The sequence below is a fragment of the Pogona vitticeps genome, chromosome 4, assembly GCF_051106095.1.
Source record: "Pogona vitticeps strain Pit_001003342236 chromosome 4, PviZW2.1, whole genome shotgun sequence".
Taxonomy (NCBI): domain Eukaryota; kingdom Metazoa; phylum Chordata; class Lepidosauria; order Squamata; family Agamidae; genus Pogona; species Pogona vitticeps.
Genome location: NC_135786.1, coordinates 96,116,258 through 96,136,081, shown reverse-complemented (window position 1 = coordinate 96,136,081; position 19,824 = coordinate 96,116,258). Strand labels below are relative to the sequence as shown.

The following is a 19,824-nucleotide window of genomic DNA, read 5'->3' as shown; positions in this document are numbered from 1 at the left end:
GTGAATCAGCACCAATGTATAAGACATATTTAAAAGGCTATGATAAGCTACCTATACAGTATTTAAATGTACTGTTTATATGATTTGGTAAGTATGTGAGGGGAAAGGAATGAGTGAGGAAGGAAGGGGTAGTGTGTTTGTGGGTCAGTCTGATGCAGAGAGATCAGGCACAGGGTAGTTTCAGAGTCTGAGAGTAGTCAAAGAGAGAAGTTTGAGAGAGAGAGAGAGAGAGAGAGAGACAGACAGACAGACAGACAGACAGACAGACAGACTGAGATGAGGAAAAAGTAACAAAAGAAGGAAGGACTGTGCTTCCTGGAGGGAGAGTTCTTCAAGAGGCACCATTCTATAATAAAGGGCAAAATGCTACTACCCCCAGGAAGCGTTGTAGCAGTTCCTCCCAGGGAGGAAGGGAGAAAGAAAGAAAGAAGGAAAGAAGGAAGGAAGGAAGGAAGATGGTAATTATAACTCTAAAAGGAACTGAGTTAGAGAAGAGTGTTCTAGCCAAGTCAAATTTTATCACTAGTGAAAGCATAGCACCTCATTTATAATAAGAGCCCTGCCTTTCTCCTTTGCCACATATTTTTAAAAGCACTGAAACAAAGTCACAGAACGATTGCTCGCAAGGCTTTCAAGAAGTCGTCCGTTTCTCACACACTCTTTTTTTTCCTCCTCTGCCAAAGTATCATTAATCATCTGTAGTCTGCATGGAAATGGGATTAACGCGACCCACCCTGAGAGATGGTGATGTTTTCAAGATTTCCAGAGCTGACAATTCCTTAGTTACTCACCAGTTGTGGGGCAGTGCTTGATGACATCACCATGTAACACTGTTTTCTACGTTAAAATAGTCTGTGTGGTTACAATGGCCCAAAGTATAAGGTGGGGTGGTCTGTTTGCTTGTTTATCTTACGATCAAAGTCAAAGATTGTGTCCCATGCAGAAGACAAACAAACACTGAGTTCACAAATCCCAAGATGAGTGGATCAAAGTGCTTCGGACTCAGAATAACTTATTGTGAAGTAACAGAAATCACTAGTTACGAAGGAAAACAATGATACAGCAGAGCCAGAGTTCACAAGGTGAAACTGCTAAGATATTTTTTGTTATTAGCAGGAAACATGTCATCTCTCTTCCTTCGTTTCCTCTTTCTCTCTAAACTGATCTGGAATTCTTAAGAATTTATTAAAGACCTGGATGTTTTGGCAGGCCTTCTCACCAGATTACTTTTGATTTTCTTTTCTCTTTTTGTCTCTTTACTTTTAATTGTTTTGTAATTTGCTGTTTTGTTCTTATTGTATTTTATCTCTGTTGTTGGCCGCCTAGAGTAGTCCACCGCAACTAGATAGGCGGGATATAAATAAAATAAAATAAAATAAATAAATACAGGAGCGGGTGTCAGAAGGTGTGAATTTTCCAACATCCCTATTCAAGTGGTAGGATGGCTTGGTCTTGAATGGGTAGTGGAGACTCATTAACCTTGAACAATCACCCTTTTCTCACACTGTCAGAGCTGATTTATTGATATGGATCAACATGGTTTCCCATCTTTTTGGATTCTCTTTGAGCGCATGACTATTAGAGACTTGTCAGGATGTGTGCCTACATTCCAAAGTCTACTGTTGTACAACTGAAGGAAAGGTACTGTACATGGGGTGCAGAGAAAAGCAAGCAGTATAATTTGAAGCAAAGAATTGCAAAATTATGGAAAACCGAGGGCAACCTATTGTCTCATCAAGACATTTCACTGAGGATTCCATCCTTACTTCTCTGCTACAAATGTTACATTAGCATGAAGTCCTGGTTCTCACTAAGGTGAGTCAACCTGTATCTGGGCTCTAAACACAAAGATTGCAATGTGAGGACTCATATAACGAAAGAAAACTTTTATACTCCGCGTGTGCACATGTGTGTGTGTGCACATACACAAACCTGCCACATACAAAACCTAAATCCAAGTGAGACACGATTTAGTCTTGCTGCCTCCCCAAGAGTTTTGAATGCACAGGGAATTTCTGGTAGGAATGCTTCTCCAAACATGTGAGACCTCACGATGTGATGCAGTGGCTAAAGGTCTGTGCTAATAATATGGGGAATCCAGGTTCTAGTTCTCCTTCCATCAGGAAACTCATTGGGTGATCTTGGACTAGTCAATTTTCCTTAACCTGACCTACCTTGAAAAGTGTTATGAGGATCAAAGTGGGATGAGACAGAGCCACATACACTGCCTTGAGCTCACTGAAGAAAAAGTGGGATCAAAATGTCACAAAGGAACATTTATGAAGACTGGACACCCTACATAGATATATTGGATCAATCTGCACAAGCATCCTCAGACATGACACATGCATTAATCTCTGTACTGTGTTTTCTTCACTGGAAAGGGTATGCAGTATGAGCAGGATGGCACAATTTCATAAAGTAAATGCCTCCATCATGCTCCAGTTTTCCCAACAATGCTGCAAATAACTATCCAATCTCAATTTTGTTGGATTTCTTTGAAACTCACCCACATTTCCTGAACAAATATATCTGTATGCCCTTCTTCAACTGTATGTATGTTGGCTATTTGCTTTTTAAAATACACATGTAATTTGGGATGCATTTCTATATGGCTGAAATGTGTGAATTATTCTGGCACGATGCAAGTCCTGCAAAGTATAAAAATGCTGCTTCCATTGAAATGGCTAAATCCAGTGAAATTCTTTTCTAGGTGTGACAAACCCAGACCTACTGGGATCTGCCACACGTTAACTAAGCTGCCACCAACCATTCCCTATAAGAAGTCACACAGACCAGGGATGGATTTTCAATAAATAAAAGAATAAGGTTTATTTAAAACAACACACAGGAAAAATAAAATGATTATGTGAATAAGATTTAGTAACGTGGCTTAGTTTCACTCATACATACACACAGTTTGGTTCACACAGAACCCTTAACTTGAAGCACAGACCCTGAACCTATCAGTTCTGGCTAACCATCAGACACCTGAACCTATCAGGTTGGTACTCTGACACACAGTAGTACCCTGTCTGACACACAGACTCCCACACCAGCTTCTTCTTCCCAGCTGCTGCTTCGTCACATCCCAGCGTCTAAACTTCTCCACACACGCATCACATATATATACAGTACAGCCCCTCCTCCTGATGTCCCGCCTTCCACTCCCCATAGGATGGAACTTTCCCTCCAAACCCATGACAGACAGGTAGCATCAGTGCTGTATGTAACACCTCCCCTCTTTATAAGTTGTTTTGTAGGGGGAAAGCTAACGTGCTTTTTCCCAAAAAAACAACCTGAATAAAACACACAAAACAGTTATACATACACTATCATACTTACTTATACTTACATTCTAAGTTAACCATAGCAATTAGGCATTTAAACATTTACCATATACATTACATCAATTTACCTTTATTCATACAAACCAAGTTCAAAAAAACAGGTACATTTAACTTTTTGTCATCAATATATATACATAGTCCATGTTTCTTTCGCCGTCTTCATTCTTCAGGTCTTCTTGACAAGGCGTCAGCAACACAGTTCACTGACCCTCTGACCACCTTCACTTCAAAGTCATAGTCCTGTAGGTTTAAAGCCCACCTCATAAGTTTGCTATTGTGGGTTTTCATTGTCTTTAACCATTGCAGTGGTGAATGGTCAGTGCACAGAACAAAATGTCTTCCCCAGATGTAAGGCTTGGCCTTCTGGACCGCGTAGACTATGGCCAAACACTCCTTCTCCACGGTTGCCAAATGTCTCTCACCTTTCTGGAGTTTCCTACTCAGGTAGGACACGGGATGCTGGTCACCATTCTCATCCTCCTGGCAAAGAACTGCTCCTACCCCGCTGTTAGACGCATCGGTGTAGATGATGAACTCCCGGTCGAAGTCTGGAGCACGCAGCACTGGATACTGGACGAGCGCCTCCTTCAACCTCTGGACCGCCGCCTCACAGTCGCTGGTCCACGGGATGCGGTCATCAGCCTTCTTCCTCGTCAGATCGGTCAGCGGAGCCGCAATCTCGCTAAACCTCGGGATGAACTTTCTGTAGTAGCCCACCAACCCAAGAAATGATTTGACTTTTTTCTTGGTGTTGGGTCTGGGCCAATCACGAACAGCTTCTATTTTGGCCTCCAGGGGTTTTATCACTCCTCCCCCTACCATGTGACCCAAGTATTTTCTTTCTGGGCTACCCAGCTGACACTTGCTCTCTTTACAGGACCTAGGCCAAAGCACTCCCTCCCCTGGGTTAAAGTGCCTCTCCCTGCCTTCCTGGTCATCCCAAGCTTTCTTTCTGACCTTTTGAGCTTGCAGGGTCTCTGCTGCTAGCTCTAGGTTCCTCTTTAGGTCTTTCCTTAAAGAGTCTATATATGTCACAACGTCTTGTGGGTCATCCTGGGTGATCTGCTCCCAATTTTGTTTGATCAAATCAAGGGGCCCTTTCACCCTTCTCCCAAATAAAAGTTCAAATGGACTGAACCCGGTACTGGCTTGTGGCACTGATCGATAAGCAAACAAAAGGGATTGCAGCTTCTGGTCCCAATTGTTTGGATTCTCTGCCAAGTAAGCCCTAATCATGCGCATTAGAGTCCCATTGAACTTCTCAGTTAACCCATTACTTTCAGGATGATAGGCAGTAGTTTCCTTGTGCTTAATTCCACAGATTTGCCATAAGCGTTTCATGAGCTTTGATGTGAACGATGCGCCCAAATCTGTGATTATTTCTGAGGCAAATCCCATCCTGGACATATACCCCACCAAGGCATCTGCCACTGTGTTAGTTTCAATATTAGTCAAGGGTATGGCTTCAGGGTACCTCGTGGCATGGTCCACAATGGTGAGAATGAACCTGTTCCCCCTCCTTGTGGCCTTGGGCAAAGGTCCCACAATATCCACCCCTATGCATTTGAACGGAGTGTCAATCACAGGCAAAGGGTACAACTTTGCTTTGGTCCTGTCGCGGCTATTCCCCTGCCTTTGACACCCATCACATTGTTTACAGAACTCCCTGATCTGCTTCCCTATGTCAGGCCAGTAAAAATTCTGTGTGATTCTCTGTTGTGTTTTGTTCACCCCTAAGTGTGCAGCAAACATGTCAGAGTGCCCCCTTTGTAAGATCATGGGGCGATACTTTCCAGGTACCACCAGCTGACTTCTGATTCCATCTCCCCCTTTTGAGATATTCCTCAGGGTCTCTCTATACAAAATCCCCTTTTTCTCCAGAAATCTCACTGGGGTTTCAGGTGTTAGCTGGGCGTCAGTCACCTGTTCAAAACACTTTTGGAGAGTGGCGTCTGCCTTTTGCTCCTGTCCAAATCTGCTGTCTGTGGTTAAGGTTTCCACCACAGCTTCTGAACTCCCCTCTGCTTCCGTCTCTGGCTCATCATTACCCCCCTGAACTGTCCCCGTGGTGGCTTGTGAACGTGTAATCACTAGCACCCGTTTCACATGTTCAGCCAGGTCATTTCCCATGAGCACGGCTGCTGGCAGAGTCGATGAAATTGCTAGCCGCCAAACTCCCCTCCAGCCTTGAAAGTTCACAGGTACCTCTGCGACTGGCAGTGAGATTACCTGCCCCTCAATCCCTGCCACCTTCATGCTCTCATTTGGGATTACATATTCCCTAGGAATAATATCTGGATGGCACAGGGTCACCTGGGAACAAGTGTCCCGCAGCCCCCTATACTGATGGCCAAGTATTCCTACGTCCACCCCTGCTGTTTCAAACAACTGGAAATCTGTCCTCAGCAGTAGGCAGCGCCTGACCTCCACAAGAGGACCATTTTCCTCAGCCTGATCAGCAGATGTAGCTGTTCCAGATTGAGTAGCCATGGCAACAGGCTCCCTCAGTGACAATGAGCCTTGCTCTTTCTGGACACAGAACACAGCTTTTGGCTTGGTTCCACTCGAATCCTGAGGCACCATTCCTTTTAGCTGCTTTAATTTCTCACACTCTGAGATTAGATGGCCCTTTCCCTGACAGAAATAGCATTTTCTGGTGTATTTTGAGTCTTTCTCATCCTGTTTTGGTTTTCCCTCCAAAATCTGAGGTCTTGGTTTCATGTCTGAGGGCTTCCCTTCACCATGGGCCCCTCCCCCTTGCTGGCTTTTCCCTGGTCCCTGAGAGTACTTAGGGTCCCATGTTTCCCTCATGTTTTCTTCAGAAGACTTCAGATTTTGATGTTGTGCCTTAACCTGTGTGCCTTCTTTTGGTTTCTTGTCTAGCTGCAATTTCTTCTCTTTTATTCTCAAATCCAGCTCCTTTTGCTTAGCCTCAAACTCAGCCCTGATCTGTAAAATTTCTTCCTCAGCCCTAGCTTTTATCTCTTTTACTTTTTCTTCAGTCTTATCTCTGATTTCTTTTAATTTAATGTCTTTTTGCTGATTATATTTTTCAAGATCTTGCTCACTTTGTCTGGCCTGAGCCTCATACTTTTCTCTTTCCGCAATTTCTTCAACTGATAAGTTGTTATTTTTCTTATTTAGGAATGTTAATTTTAATTGTGCCATTCTAACTCTGTGTTCCAGTTCCATCTCTTCTATCCTCATGGCCATTCCCCTTTTCTTGGCATCTGCCTCTGCCTGACTGATTTCAGCTCTTTCTCTGGCCTCCCTATCCAATTGTCTCATTCTAAATTCATGCTGTTGGGCTAGGAGCATTTTTCTGAGTTCTAAGGTCTGTTCTCCCGTGCTGTCACCCTGCACTGAGCCCAATTCATCCTCAGAACCTTGGTCTACCTGGGGGTCTTTCACTTCACCCATTTCTGCCATTTGTCTTCGAGTCAAGGGCATACTCCCCCCCAGAACAGGCTGCTTTAAAAAGTCAAGCCTCAAAATAAAACGACCACTTTTTTTTTCTTTTGCCTCAGAACCAGCTTTCCCTATAGATTGCTGCTGTCCTTCAGCACTACTTGCAACTGTTGCGAGCTAGAGTCTACCCCCCTCTGCTGGGCCTCTCAGCAGACAAGCTAGCTCACTGCTATTTCACAGTTTTGCCTCAGCTTTTTCCCGCCAAAACAGGCTTTCTCAGAGCTCCCTAATCTAGCCCCCAATCTGAGGTTACACGTTCTTCTACTAGTGCACCCCCCCGTGAGGCACACCTAGAAGATTACCTACGTGCTCTCAGATTGTCCCTGACTAGACCCCCCTTGCTCTGGGCACACTTGCCAAGGCTTTGCTGGACCGCTGGACAACTGGACCAGTCGTATCCCACACGCTGGACACCAATCAATGTGACAAACCCAGACCTACTGGGATCTGCCACACGTTAACTAAGCTGCCACCAACCATTCCCTATAAGAAGTCACACAGACCAGGGATGGATTTTCAATAAATAAAAGAATAAGGTTTATTTAAAACAACACACAGGAAAAATAAAATGATTATGTGAATAAGATTTAGTAACGTGGCTTAGTTTCACTCATACATACACACAGTTTGGTTCACACAGAACCCTTAACTTGAAGCACAGACCCTGAACCTATCAGTTCTGGCTAACCATCAGACACCTGAACCTATCAGGTTGGTACTCTGACACACAGTAGTACCCTGTCTGACACACAGACTCCCACACCAGCTTCTTCTTCCCAGCTGCTGCTTCGTCACATCCCAGCGTCTAAACTTCTCCACACACGCATCACATATATATACAGTACAGCCCCTCCTCCTGATGTCCCGCCTTCCACTCCCCATAGGATGGAACTTTCCCTCCAAACCCATGACAGACAGGTAGCATCAGTGCTGTATGTAACACCTCCCCTCTTTATAAGTTGTTTTGTAGGGGGAAAGCTAACGTGCTTTTTCCCAAAAAAACAACCTGAATAAAACACACAAAACAGTTATACATACACTATCATACTTACTTATACTTACATTCTAAGTTAACCATAGCAATTAGGCATTTAAACATTTACCATATACATTACATCAATTTACCTTTATTCATACAAACCAAGTTCAAAAAAACAGGTACATTTAACTTTTTGTCATCAATATATATACATAGTCCATGTTTCTTTCGCCGTCTTCATTCTTCAGGTCTTCTTGACAAGGCGTCAGCAACACAGTTCACTGACCCTCTGACCACCTTCACTTCAAAGTCATAGTCCTGTAGGTTTAAAGCCCACCTCATAAGTTTGCTATTGTGGGTTTTCATTGTCTTTAACCATTGCAGTGGTGAATGGTCAGTGCACAGAACAAAATGTCTTCCCCAGATGTAAGGCTTGGCCTTCTGGATCGCGTAGACTATGGCCAAACACTCCTTCTCCACGGTTGCCAAATGTCTCTCACCTTTCTGGAGTTTCCTACTCAGGTAGGACACGGGATGCTGGTCACCATTCTCATCCTCCTGGCAAAGAACTGCTCCTACCCCGCTGTTAGACGCATCGGTGTAGATGATGAACTCCCGGTCGAAGTCTGGAGCACGCAGCACTGGATACTGGACGAGCGCCTCCTTCAACCTCTGGACCGCCGCCTCACAGTCGCTGGTCCACGGGATGCGGTCATCAGCCTTCTTCCTCGTCAGATCGGTCAGCGGAGCCGCAATCTCGCTAAACCTCGGGATGAACTTTCTGTAGTAGCCCACCAACCCAAGAAATGATTTGACTTTTTTCTTGGTGTTGGGTCTGGGCCAATCACGAACAGCTTCTATTTTGGCCTCCAGGGGTTTTATCACTCCTCCCCCTACCATGTGACCCAAGTATTTTCTTTCTGGGCTACCCAGCTGACACTTGCTCTCTTTACAGGACCTAGGCCAAAGCACTCCCTCCCCTGGGTTAAAGTGCCTCTCCCTGCCTTCCTGGTCATCCCAAGCTTTCTTTCTGACCTTTTGAGCTTGCAGGGTCTCTGCTGCTAGCTCTAGGTTCCTCTTTAGGTCTTTCCTTAAAGAGTCTATATATGTCACAACGTCTTGTGGGTCATCCTGGGTGATCTGCTCCCAATTTTGTTTGATCAAATCAAGGGGCCCTTTCACCCTTCTCCCAAATAAAAGTTCAAATGGACTGAACCCGGTACTGGCTTGTGGCACTGATCGATAAGCAAACAAAAGGGATTGCAGCTTCTGGTCCCAATTGTTTGGATTCTCTGCCAAGTAAGCCCTAATCATGCGCATTAGAGTCCCATTGAACTTCTCAGTTAACCCATTACTTTCAGGATGATAGGCAGTAGTTTCCTTGTGCTTAATTCCACAGATTTGCCATAAGCGTTTCATGAGCTTTGATGTGAACGATGCGCCCAAATCTGTGATTATTTCTGAGGCAAATCCCATCCTGGACATATACCCCACCAAGGCATCTGCCACTGTGTTAGTTTCAATATTAGTCAAGGGTATGGCTTCAGGGTACCTCGTGGCATGGTCCACAATGGTGAGAATGAACCTGTTCCCCCTCTTTGTGGCCTTGGGCAAAGGTCCCACAATATCCACCCCTATGCATTTGAACGGAGTGTCAATCACAGGCAAAGGGTACAACTTTGCTTTGGTCCTGTCGCGGCTATTCCCCTGCCTTTGACACCCATCACATTGTTTACAGAACTCCCTGATCTGCTTCCCTATGTCAGGCCAGTAAAAATTCTGTGTGATTCTCTGTTGTGTTTTGTTCACCCCTAAGTGTGCAGCAAACATGTCAGAGTGCCCCCTTTGTAAGATCATGGGGCGATACTTTCCAGGTACCACCAGCTGACTTCTGATTCCATCTCCCCCTTTTGAGATATTCCTCAGGGTCTCTCTATACAAAATCCCCTTTTTCTCCAGAAATCTCACTGGGGTTTCAGGTGTTAGCTGGGCGTCAGTCACCTGTTCAAAACACTTTTGGAGAGTGGCGTCTGCCTTTTGCTCCTGTCCAAATCTGCTGTCTGTGGTTAAGGTTTCCACCACAGCTTCTGAACTCCCCTCTGCTTCCGTCTCTGGCTCATCATTACCCCCCTGAACTGTCCCCGTGGTGGCTTGTGAACGTGTAATCACTAGCACCCGTTTCACATGTTCAGCCAGGTCATTTCCCATGAGCACGGCTGCTGGCAGAGTCGATGAAATTGCTAGCCGCCAAACTCCCCTCCAGCCTTGAAAGTTCACAGGTACCTCTGCGACTGGCAGTGAGATTACCTGCCCCTCAATCCCTGCCACCTTCATGCTCTCATTTGGGATTACATATTCCCTAGGAATAATATCTGGATGGCACAGGGTCACCTGGGAACAAGTGTCCCGCAGCCCCCTATACTGATGGCCAAGTATTCCTACGTCCACCCCTGCTGTTTCAAACAACTGGAAATCTGTCCTCAGCAGTAGGCAGCGCCTGACCTCCACAAGAGGACCATTTTCCTCAGCCTGATCAGCAGATGTAGCTGTTCCAGATTGAGTAGCCATGGCAACAGGCTCCCTCAGTGACAATGAGCCTTGCTCTTTCTGGACACAGAACACAGCTTTTGGCTTGGTTCCACTCGAATCCTGAGGCACCATTCCTTTTAGCTGCTTTAATTTCTCACAGAAATTTCTCACAGAGGGAGGTAAAATAGAGGCAAGAAGCTTTGTCTGTTTCTGCTAGTTAACTACAAGCCCCATGAGCCACTTATCATCTTTTTTAATGCAAAAATATACGTAAATGACCACTTTAGGTAAGCAAACAAGACAAAACCTACAAGACAGCTTTCTATTAACAATGGGAGACCTCCAGAAGTACTGACAATAACCACTGGACACCATGGCCAGGGATGATGGGAATTTTAGTTTGACATGCCTAGTAGGCATCTGGCTAGAGTTGCAATAAGAGGTCAACTTCTTTATTCTTTTCAGCTGGACATTTCCACAGATGCAAAAAGTGGTTCTGCAATCCATTCCCAAAACTAAGTTCTGGACTGAACAATATTTTTATTGATTCACTAAAAAGTTACGAAAGGACTAGCTTTAAAGTTCTCCGGAATGCTTCATCAGGCAAAATTAGTATAAAATTTGGAGGTAAGATAAATGCTTCAACAATTGGGCCAGATGCGTTCCCATGGCTCACAAAGTCAGAGTGCTAAGAAAGCACCATTAGTTTATACAGTATTCCTCATAAGAAAGAGGTGGCAGAGGTAATATTTTGCTCCCCCTTCTGCTAACATTATCCCAGGCTTGCCTTCTTCTACAGATTTCTGTAGATCTACAGATCCATACACAATTTTAAAAAGACAAATTCAGCACCATTAGGAAGGGGTTCGAGGAAGCTGCTTAAGTTCAGAGTTTAAAGACTCAAGTCAATTTGAGTGGAACAGAGTTAAGCCCTGTTGAATTCACTTCAAAGGTGAATGGATAAAGAACTGTGGCCTTATTTTTTTTGCAGTGGGAAAGACACATGCACTTTTTCTTTTGAGCATTATTGGAAGCACCTATAAAGCACTATTCATAGCAGATTTAAATCGGACATAGTTCACCTGATGAAGAAGTCATTCTTCCAGTTTTTCTGGGGATATTCCTCTACAGCATTTTGAATCAAATATCCATGAGGTCGATGTGGTTTGGAGTATGGCAACGTTCCCATGTGAGTAAGGACATCAGAGGACCCAACTGGGATGACCCCCTTTTTCTTCCTTGGGAGGGTACCATGGAGAGAAACATCTTGACATGTGTTTGACAGATGATCAGTCACCAACGACGGCTTGCTGGTCAAAAGGTCCATCGAAGAGGCCAATGAGAACTCGTGGTTCATCTGTGCGTTTCTTGCGAGACCTGCAAACTTCCCAGCGGCTATCATTCTTAATTCTAGAAAACAAAAGTAGTAGGAGGTGGAGGTTACAAACCATTCAAATTACTTTCTTTATATCGGATAAATAGGTCCCATTCATATTACTCAGCAATCAGAAGAAAATGGTAAGTTTGAAAAAGGATGTCCTAAAGGGCTTGACCTTTACTAGTCCCAGAAATGAAAAAGAAAGATGTTCACAAAATTATATTAAATGCCTAAGTCTGATGGCTGATACTAGTAACCACAGATGAGCCTCTCTTTGAGCACTGCATATTTTGTAAATAATTTTGGATCAGGAAGGAACTGAAGCAAAACTCTCACCCAGATTTAGAAAGTTGTAGAAAAATTCAGATTAATAATAACCAAAATGAAACTCCTTCTCACAGCTGTTGCTGTCGCTTGCTTGGCAGCTTTGCATTGGCATGATTCAACACATTTCGAGACAAAAGGCAGAGAGAATAGGGGATCTCACGAGTGGTTGCTGACAACCATTCAGCCATCCCTAACAATAATTCATAAAGCCCAGTGAACCTTGTAAAGTGCGCACAAAAGCTACAATGGTGCTGTCAATGGCTATTGCTACCCAGCGTAGAAGATGCTCCAGTCACAATCAGAGCTAAGGAAAGTTACTTTTTTAGACAATAACTCCTAGAATCCTCCATACAAATATGGCCCCTAGTTAGTAGCCTTAGTCCAATAAATAAACAGAGACAGACATATTTTTCCAAGCCGTGAACATATGTTCTGCCTGTACATCCACTGGCACCATCTTGTGCTATGTTTTATAAGAACTGTGGCTTGTAGGTCTGAGTCAAGTTGTATGATGGATTCCAGGATTGCAAACATAAAACACCCATGTCAAAGAGAGTTTGGGCTGGAAGGCTATTATTATTATTACCAACAACATTTATCTTTGTAATTATTATTTAAGCCCCAAGTTGTTCAACAGATCATACATCAGTCAGTAATCATTAACTACAGCTGAATTGTCTGAAAGGACTAGTATGAGACAGACAATCCACAATTTAACAGATTACCAATTTAAGCTCAGCAAGGGGTACTGTTTGAAAAATATTCAGTGCTGCTAGGTTGGAGGGGAAGACAGCATGGATATGGTAAGCCAGGAAGCAGTCAGGAACTGATATCTGGAAGTCTTGTAGGAAAGATACATAAGCCAGTAGATGGAATCCCGAGTTCCTTTCATCAGAAATGCTTATGAGATGCTGCCACAAAAAAAAAGAGGGAAGGGGAATGGTGATTCTCTGCTATCTCTGTTCTCCTTCCATTTGTTCCAAGACTTTGAAGACCCTCTTAAACTGTAGGGGGAGTGACATGGGAGCTGTAGGGAATTAGAAAAAAATTGACTCCATCATGAATCTTCCCAGAATTGAAAGCCCTTCCATTAATGGGATCTATTCCTATAAAAGCTATCAGATAAAGATGAGGCCAATTTATAACAAAAGTTCATGCAACTGCATCCTTACAACAGATGCAAAGAGGGGGCACTTCTGACAGAGCAACCACCCACTATCATCTGAATATAACATGGCAACATCAAATTCACATGAACAACAAACAGGCATGAGAAAAAGTCATACCAATACGAAAAATAACTTATTCTTTGTGTCTGTTCTCCTCTAATTGTTACAGGATGTGTTGTCTATATTTTGTAGACTTTGTGAATTGGCCTCCTCACTGTAACTGTATAAGCAGGCTATGAATTAACTTGGACATGTTTTTAATATGGTGGCAGCTAAAGTAATATGATGGATCTGTATATCTTAGAATTGTTTCCAGTACATGTATTCTAATTTTACTGAGTTAACTATACCTGTTACTTACAAGCTGACTCAATTACAATGAGCTCTCGGGAGTTCAATGGAGCACTTATCTTAAGATAGAATATCCAAGAAGCAATAGAGAGTATCTTAAATTTGCAGGCAGAGGTCAGAAAATTACTTTTAAGAATGACATGCTGAAACCACCCATAACTGAACAATCACAGGACATGGCTCTGGGACCACAGTCCCTTGTTACTTTACAATTATGCCTAGTGATTTATTGTTGCTATGTAAAGGAAATGAAGGGCACTGCAGTTTTTGATGGCTCAACATCAGATCCCTTTGGCATCCGAAGCGGAGTGAAACAAGGTTGTGTCCTCGCGACAACCCTTTCTGGGATCTTTTTTGCCGTCATGCTGAAGCACACCTTTGGAACTGCAACAGAAGGTGTCTATCTCCGGACTAGATCAGATGGAAAGCTCTTTAATCTTTCTAGATTGAGAGAGAAGACCAAAGTCCAACTGAAATGCAGGCGGGACATCCTCTTTGCTGATGATGCAGCTGTTGTTGTCCACTCTGCTGAAGGCCTCCAACAACTCATGAATCGTTTTAGCAAGGCCTGCGAAGACTTTGGACTAACTATCAGCCTGAAGAAAACACAAGTCATGGGCCAGGGTGTGGACTCACCTCCCTCTATTACCATCTCCACACAAGAATTGGAGGTTGTTCATGACTTTGTGTACCTTGGCTCAACAATCTCTGACACTCTCTCCCTAGATGTCGAGCTGGATAAACGCATTGGCAAAGCAGCTACCATGTTCTCAAGACTCACAAAGAGAGTATGGCTGAATAAGAAGCTGACGGCAGGTACCATGATCCAGGCCTATAGAGCCTGTGTCCTGAGCACACTCCTGTACTGCAGTGAGTCCTGGACCCTTTGTGCATGGCAGGAGAGGAAGCTGAACACGTTCCATATGCGTTGTCTCAGACACATTTTTGGTATCACCCAGCAGGACAAAGTTCCAAATAGAGTCCTAGAACGAGCTGGAATTTTTAGCATGTATACATTACTGAAACAGCAATGTCTACATTGGCTTGGGCATGTCATGAGAATGGCTGACGGTCGGATTCCAAAAGATCTCCTGTATGGAGAATTAGTACAGGGAAAGCACCCCAGAGGGAGACCACAGCTGCAATACAAGGATATCTGCAAGCGGGATCTGAAGGCCTTAGGAATGGACCTCAACAGATGGGAAATCTTGACATCTGAGCGTTCAGCCTGGAGGCAGGTGGTGCATCATGGCCTCTCCCACTTTGAAGAGACCCTTGTCCAGCAGGCCGAGGCAGAGAAGCAATCCCGAAACCAGCAAAACGAGAGAGCTGGACAGGGGACAGATTGTATTTGCCTTCAGTGTGGAAGGGATTGTCACTCTCGAATTGGCCTTCTTAGCCACACTAGACATTGTTCCAAGTCCTCCATACAGAGTATGATACCATAGTCTCTCGAGACTGAAGGATGCCTAATGGTAAAAGTGACATCTGAATGAGTGACCTCCAAAAGGCCCTACCGCTAACAGTGCTACTCAGTTCTGCCAAACCCAAGGCTGTGTCCTCCTTTATTCAATCCATCCCATATTTGGTCTTCCTCTTTTCCTGTTGCCAACATTTTTTCCCATTATTATTGCCTTTGCTGGTGGGTCTTGACTTTTCATGATGTGCCCAAAGGACGTTTGGTTAGGCTCAATTTGATTTAGGACTCACTCTGGAAGTCTGTGGTATCCAGAAAGCTCTCTTCTAGCACCACGCTTGGAATGAATCAGGTTTTTTTCTCCTGTCAGCTTCTCCAATGTCCAGCTTTCACATCTGTACATAGCAGTGGGGAGCGCAATAGTGTGAATGATCTTAATCTAGGTCTCCAGAGTCACATCCTTACAGTTTACTGTCTTCTGTAGCTCTTGTATAGCTGCTGTTCCTGGTCTCGCTCGTCTTTTATTCCATGGCTGCAATCCCACTTGGATTTATGATTGAACCAAGGCATACAAAATCTTTAACAATTTCAATTTCTTCATTGTTAACATCAAAGTTATATAGTTCTTCTGTACTCATGGCTTTTGTCTTCTTAGTGTTCAACTGCAGTCCTGCTTTGACTTTTCTTTTAAATTATGACTGCTTTCTGTCAGTAACATACTACCATCTGCATGTCTTAAACCTTCCACCAATTTTCACTCTTCCTTCATCTGAGCATAATCCAGCTTTCCACATGATGTGTGAACATATTGAACAAGTCTGTTCGATCCACCTGGTTGTTCAGCCTTTATGTTTGCTAAATCTCTGTGCTGCATGCATGGCTTAACATGGCAAAGGGTTTTCTGAAAGCAGTGCCGTCAGGAAGCTAGATTTCATGCATCTGGATTCCTAGCAGTCACCCAGGGCAGAATGGTCGAAGCTGAGACACTGAACTAAGGCATCCACACTCTTCAGGAGTAACTGCCACATCAGCAGAAGAGAATGGATAGTTCTGGTGATGATGGAAGTGGAGACATTTCTGGAGGACAGCTACTGGGCAGCAGCAGAAGCTGAAGGTCAAACTAGTGGAAAATCTTTTAGACAACGGCAGTGACACTCAAGCTAACGTTGGTCACTACTGTACAGCAGAAGCCAATGGTAAAACAGTAGTGCATATTTTGTATTTTGAAAACCGTATGATGAGACACTAGGATCACTGCTTTTATTATTTGTTAATGCCCTTGAAAATATGCACTTCTCCAGTACTTTCTTTCTAGAAACATATTTTTATACAAACTTTGCAGCAGGCACAGAATTAGTTCTCTCCAGATGCATCTGCCAATGCAAACCAATGCCCAGAACAAAGGTACTGTTTGCCTAGTTATTATTCCAGTTAATTAGGACAAGATGTCTCTAGATATTGCTTCTGCTGAACCCACATATTTCACAGAAGGGATCCTCTTTACAGATGTAAGTCTCTGAAATGCCTTAAAGGCTGCAACAGCCAGTTCAAAAAAGAATATTGACGAAGGACTGTATTTGGTAGGAAATATCTTTTCTTTCCTGCTCAGCCAGTGCCAGTTCATTCAAATGGCTTCAAAGGATGGTTTATGATGCTGCAGGTTTTTTATTACAAAGAGATATGAAAAGAAGCTCTGAATGCTACATCCATGCTGAAATGCAATCAGCTACAAAGCTTCAGGAGCCATACGCCTTAAGCTAAATTCCTTGTTACTTTACTAAGGAGTTTCTGACATGACAAAAATCATAATATAGCCAGTTAGATAGGCCAGCTTATAAACTAGCCCATCTCACTGTGCCTTGATAAGCAGCTTGTTTAGCTAAAATCAGGAATAATCTTTAGATTTACACAGTAAAAATAATCGCCTGTTGATTTCTGCATGCCAACCTCTTGTTAAACTCACAGAACAAAGACAGGCAAAGGGTCCTCCATCATTTGGCAACCTCGTATTGAGTCCAGGTGTGAACTGGGATACGTTCCATGAGGAACAGACAGGGCTAAATACATATTCAGGTAATGCATTTCAAAACTGGACACAGGTCCACACTCTTTGGATACTGTACAATGAGTCACAATTTAAACTTTTTTTAAAAAAACCATCACCACCACAACAGAGCAATGACTCAAGAAACAGATTATAAAACCCAACAGAAGAAGAATGGTTATATATTCTTTACACAATATCTTTGCATACACTACTGAAAAATAATTATGCAAAACACAACCCTTATTTCTGTTCAAAATGGAGGGGGCACATACTCCATCTAACTCAACATCACATCATGGTTAAGTACAGAATATGCATCATTTCTTCCCTTCCATTTTCTTTTTTAAAACAGTTCCATCTCCCAGGCAGGGGTACACATTCATTTCCCAATGAATGAAAAGCTGGCATAAATTTGTTTCAGGTTATATTCACTGCAAAATAAATAGCAATACAGTGGTGCCTCGCTAGACGATTACCTTGCAAAACGGTTAATTCGCAAGAGGATGGGTTTTTGCGATTGCTATAGCGCTTCACAAAACGGTTTTCCCTATGGGCAATTTTCACTAGGCGATGTTTCAGTCCGTGCTTCACAAGACAGTTTTTTTTTCCAGGACGGTTTTTCAGAAGATGACGATTTTGACAGCTGGGTCCATGCTTCGCAAAACGATTTTTTAGGGATGGTTTTTCGCAAGACAGCGATTTTGACAGCTGGGTTTGCGCTTCGCAAAAGTTTTCCTGTGGGCGATTTTCGCAAGACAACAATTTTTCCCCATTGGAACGCATTAAATGGATTTCAATGCATTCCAATGGGAAACCGCATTTCGCAAGACAATGTTTTCGCAAGACAGCAATTTTCGCGGAACAAATTAACATTGTCTTGCGAGGCACCACTGTAGTAAGAAATGAGAGCAAATAGGATTTGCTTCTTATCTCAACCCTATCCAAAAAGATACCCAGTGTGTTGGAGGGGGCAGAGAGACTAGGATTCTGGAGAACAGTTTGAATTACCACTTAGCCATGGAAACTCAGTGGGAGAGCGGAACTGGGAAAAACTCTTGAAAGCCCAGTTCCAACTTGACAGTATATAACAACAACATCCAGGTGTTATTCACTCAATGGTGGGAAACAAATTACCTTCTCCAGCAGATCAGCTCATTCCAGCTCTTAATGTTTTGCTGGCCAATGTTTCATTTTTGCAGAATGACTCAACCACTGTGAGGTTCACAGGGCTGACCCTGCCATTAGGCAAGACTGAAGTGATCACCTTAGGCAGCAGAAAATGAATGGTGAAAAGGAGACAGGAGACAGGAGACAGGAGAAGCAGCCCAGTGGCCATTCCCCTTTGTTGGAAGACAAGAGTTATGCCCTGCAGCCCATAAGCTAGTCTGCTGCCTTTAAATATGGTGGAAACGGTGCTGTAGTATAATGAGTGTCAAAGTAAGATTCACGTGTCAATTTGTCTAGCTTCTGAAAGTGGAGGTGCAAACTTATTCTTTGCCTCAGACAACAACATATATTTGTTTGGCTCTAGATGCTGCAGAGGGACTAGTGTTCACCACTTCCAAGGACTGCTCAAGAATACCACAATGTCTCAAAGGTGGCTGTCAGGGCAAAAACTAGCTCCAAGATTTTTGACAAAAATGGTGAAAGCAAAAAAGGCAAATGAACAATAAAATGGTCAGAATGAATGCGAAGGTGTGCAATATGTTACTGCCACAGGATCTGAAGAGCTGTTTTCCTTTCTCTTCAAAACTCTATAGAAGTAGACAATAGATGAAACATCAACTGGCGAACTAGAGATGCTTCCCTACCATCTTCTGCTTCTCTTTGTTTCTCAGGCTAAAGAAGGGAGGAAAAAGTGGTAAGCAAACCGCATCCCTGGCCCATGGTATGGTCTTTGGGCACCCAACAGGACAGCACTGTTGAAATTATGATGTGCAAACAAAACTGACTTGGTCAGGGCCAGGTTTAGACCTTTAGAAGCCCTAAGCACTGAAAAGACTATGGTGCCCTTTATGAATATAACACGCAGCAAGTGCCATGGCTTGGACAGTATATGCATGAAAATATAGTAAGTTAATTGTACAGCATGTGGCAAAAAAACCCACTTATTGTATGCAAAAATCATACATACAATCAAATGACCAGCTTCTAGCCAAATCAGAATCAGTAAACTGAAAGCCTCAAACGAGCGCTTAAAACCCCTTTGGGGGCATTTTTAACAGTAGTTGCTATTTTTTTTTTACTTGCACATATAGTACAGAGGCCACAGGTCTGACGGCAGCTCTTTTTGTCCTTATCCCCACCCAACCTCCCAAAATACAGAAGTAAATATTAAAAAAAAAACACTAAGCAATTATGATGATGATGATTGATCATTTCACTCAAAACATCAGTTTTCTTGCTAGGTGACTCTTTATACTGGTTCATTGTTGCTTTAGGCAGGGAGGTGGTTTTCTTGGGGCTCTCAAGGAAGGGAAGGAGAGAGCCGAGGGATTTGAATGGGTGGATGTGGTTTGTTAAGAAGGGTCCACCATTTGCACTGTGTACTGAAAAAGAAATCTGTGGTGCCCCCTTCCCTTGTTGATGCTCTAAGCCTGTGCTTATTTTGCTTAATGGTTAATCAGGGGCTGGACTGATTAAAAACTGGATCAGGCCTTAGTACTTCATGTAAACTGTTCTCAGCTTTTTCTAAAGAGTTGGGATATGAAAAAAAACATAAATAATATTTATCTTCATTTGGGACAAGTGGCACTAAAAATGCTGACGTGATCTAAAAGTCAATTAAATGGTCACAAAGCTTTACCAG

The 19,824-nt window shown here is 43.3% G+C and overlaps 1 protein-coding gene across 6 annotated transcripts in view; it reads right to left on the bottom strand.

Annotated features, from left to right (window-relative positions):
- Nucleotides 1-19,824, bottom strand: part of BCAR3 (BCAR3 adaptor protein, NSP family member) — a 193,659-nt gene that overhangs the window by 75,488 nt on the left and 98,347 nt on the right. For all 6 annotated transcript variants that reach the window (XM_078391780.1, XM_078391779.1, XM_078391781.1 and 3 more), the window contains one exon: nt 11,409-11,736. In XM_078391780.1, the coding sequence (XP_078247906.1) occupies nt 11,409-11,728 (320 nt within the window). In that variant the 5' untranslated portion in view covers nt 11,729-11,736. The remainder of the gene's footprint in view (nt 1-11,408; nt 11,737-19,824) is intronic.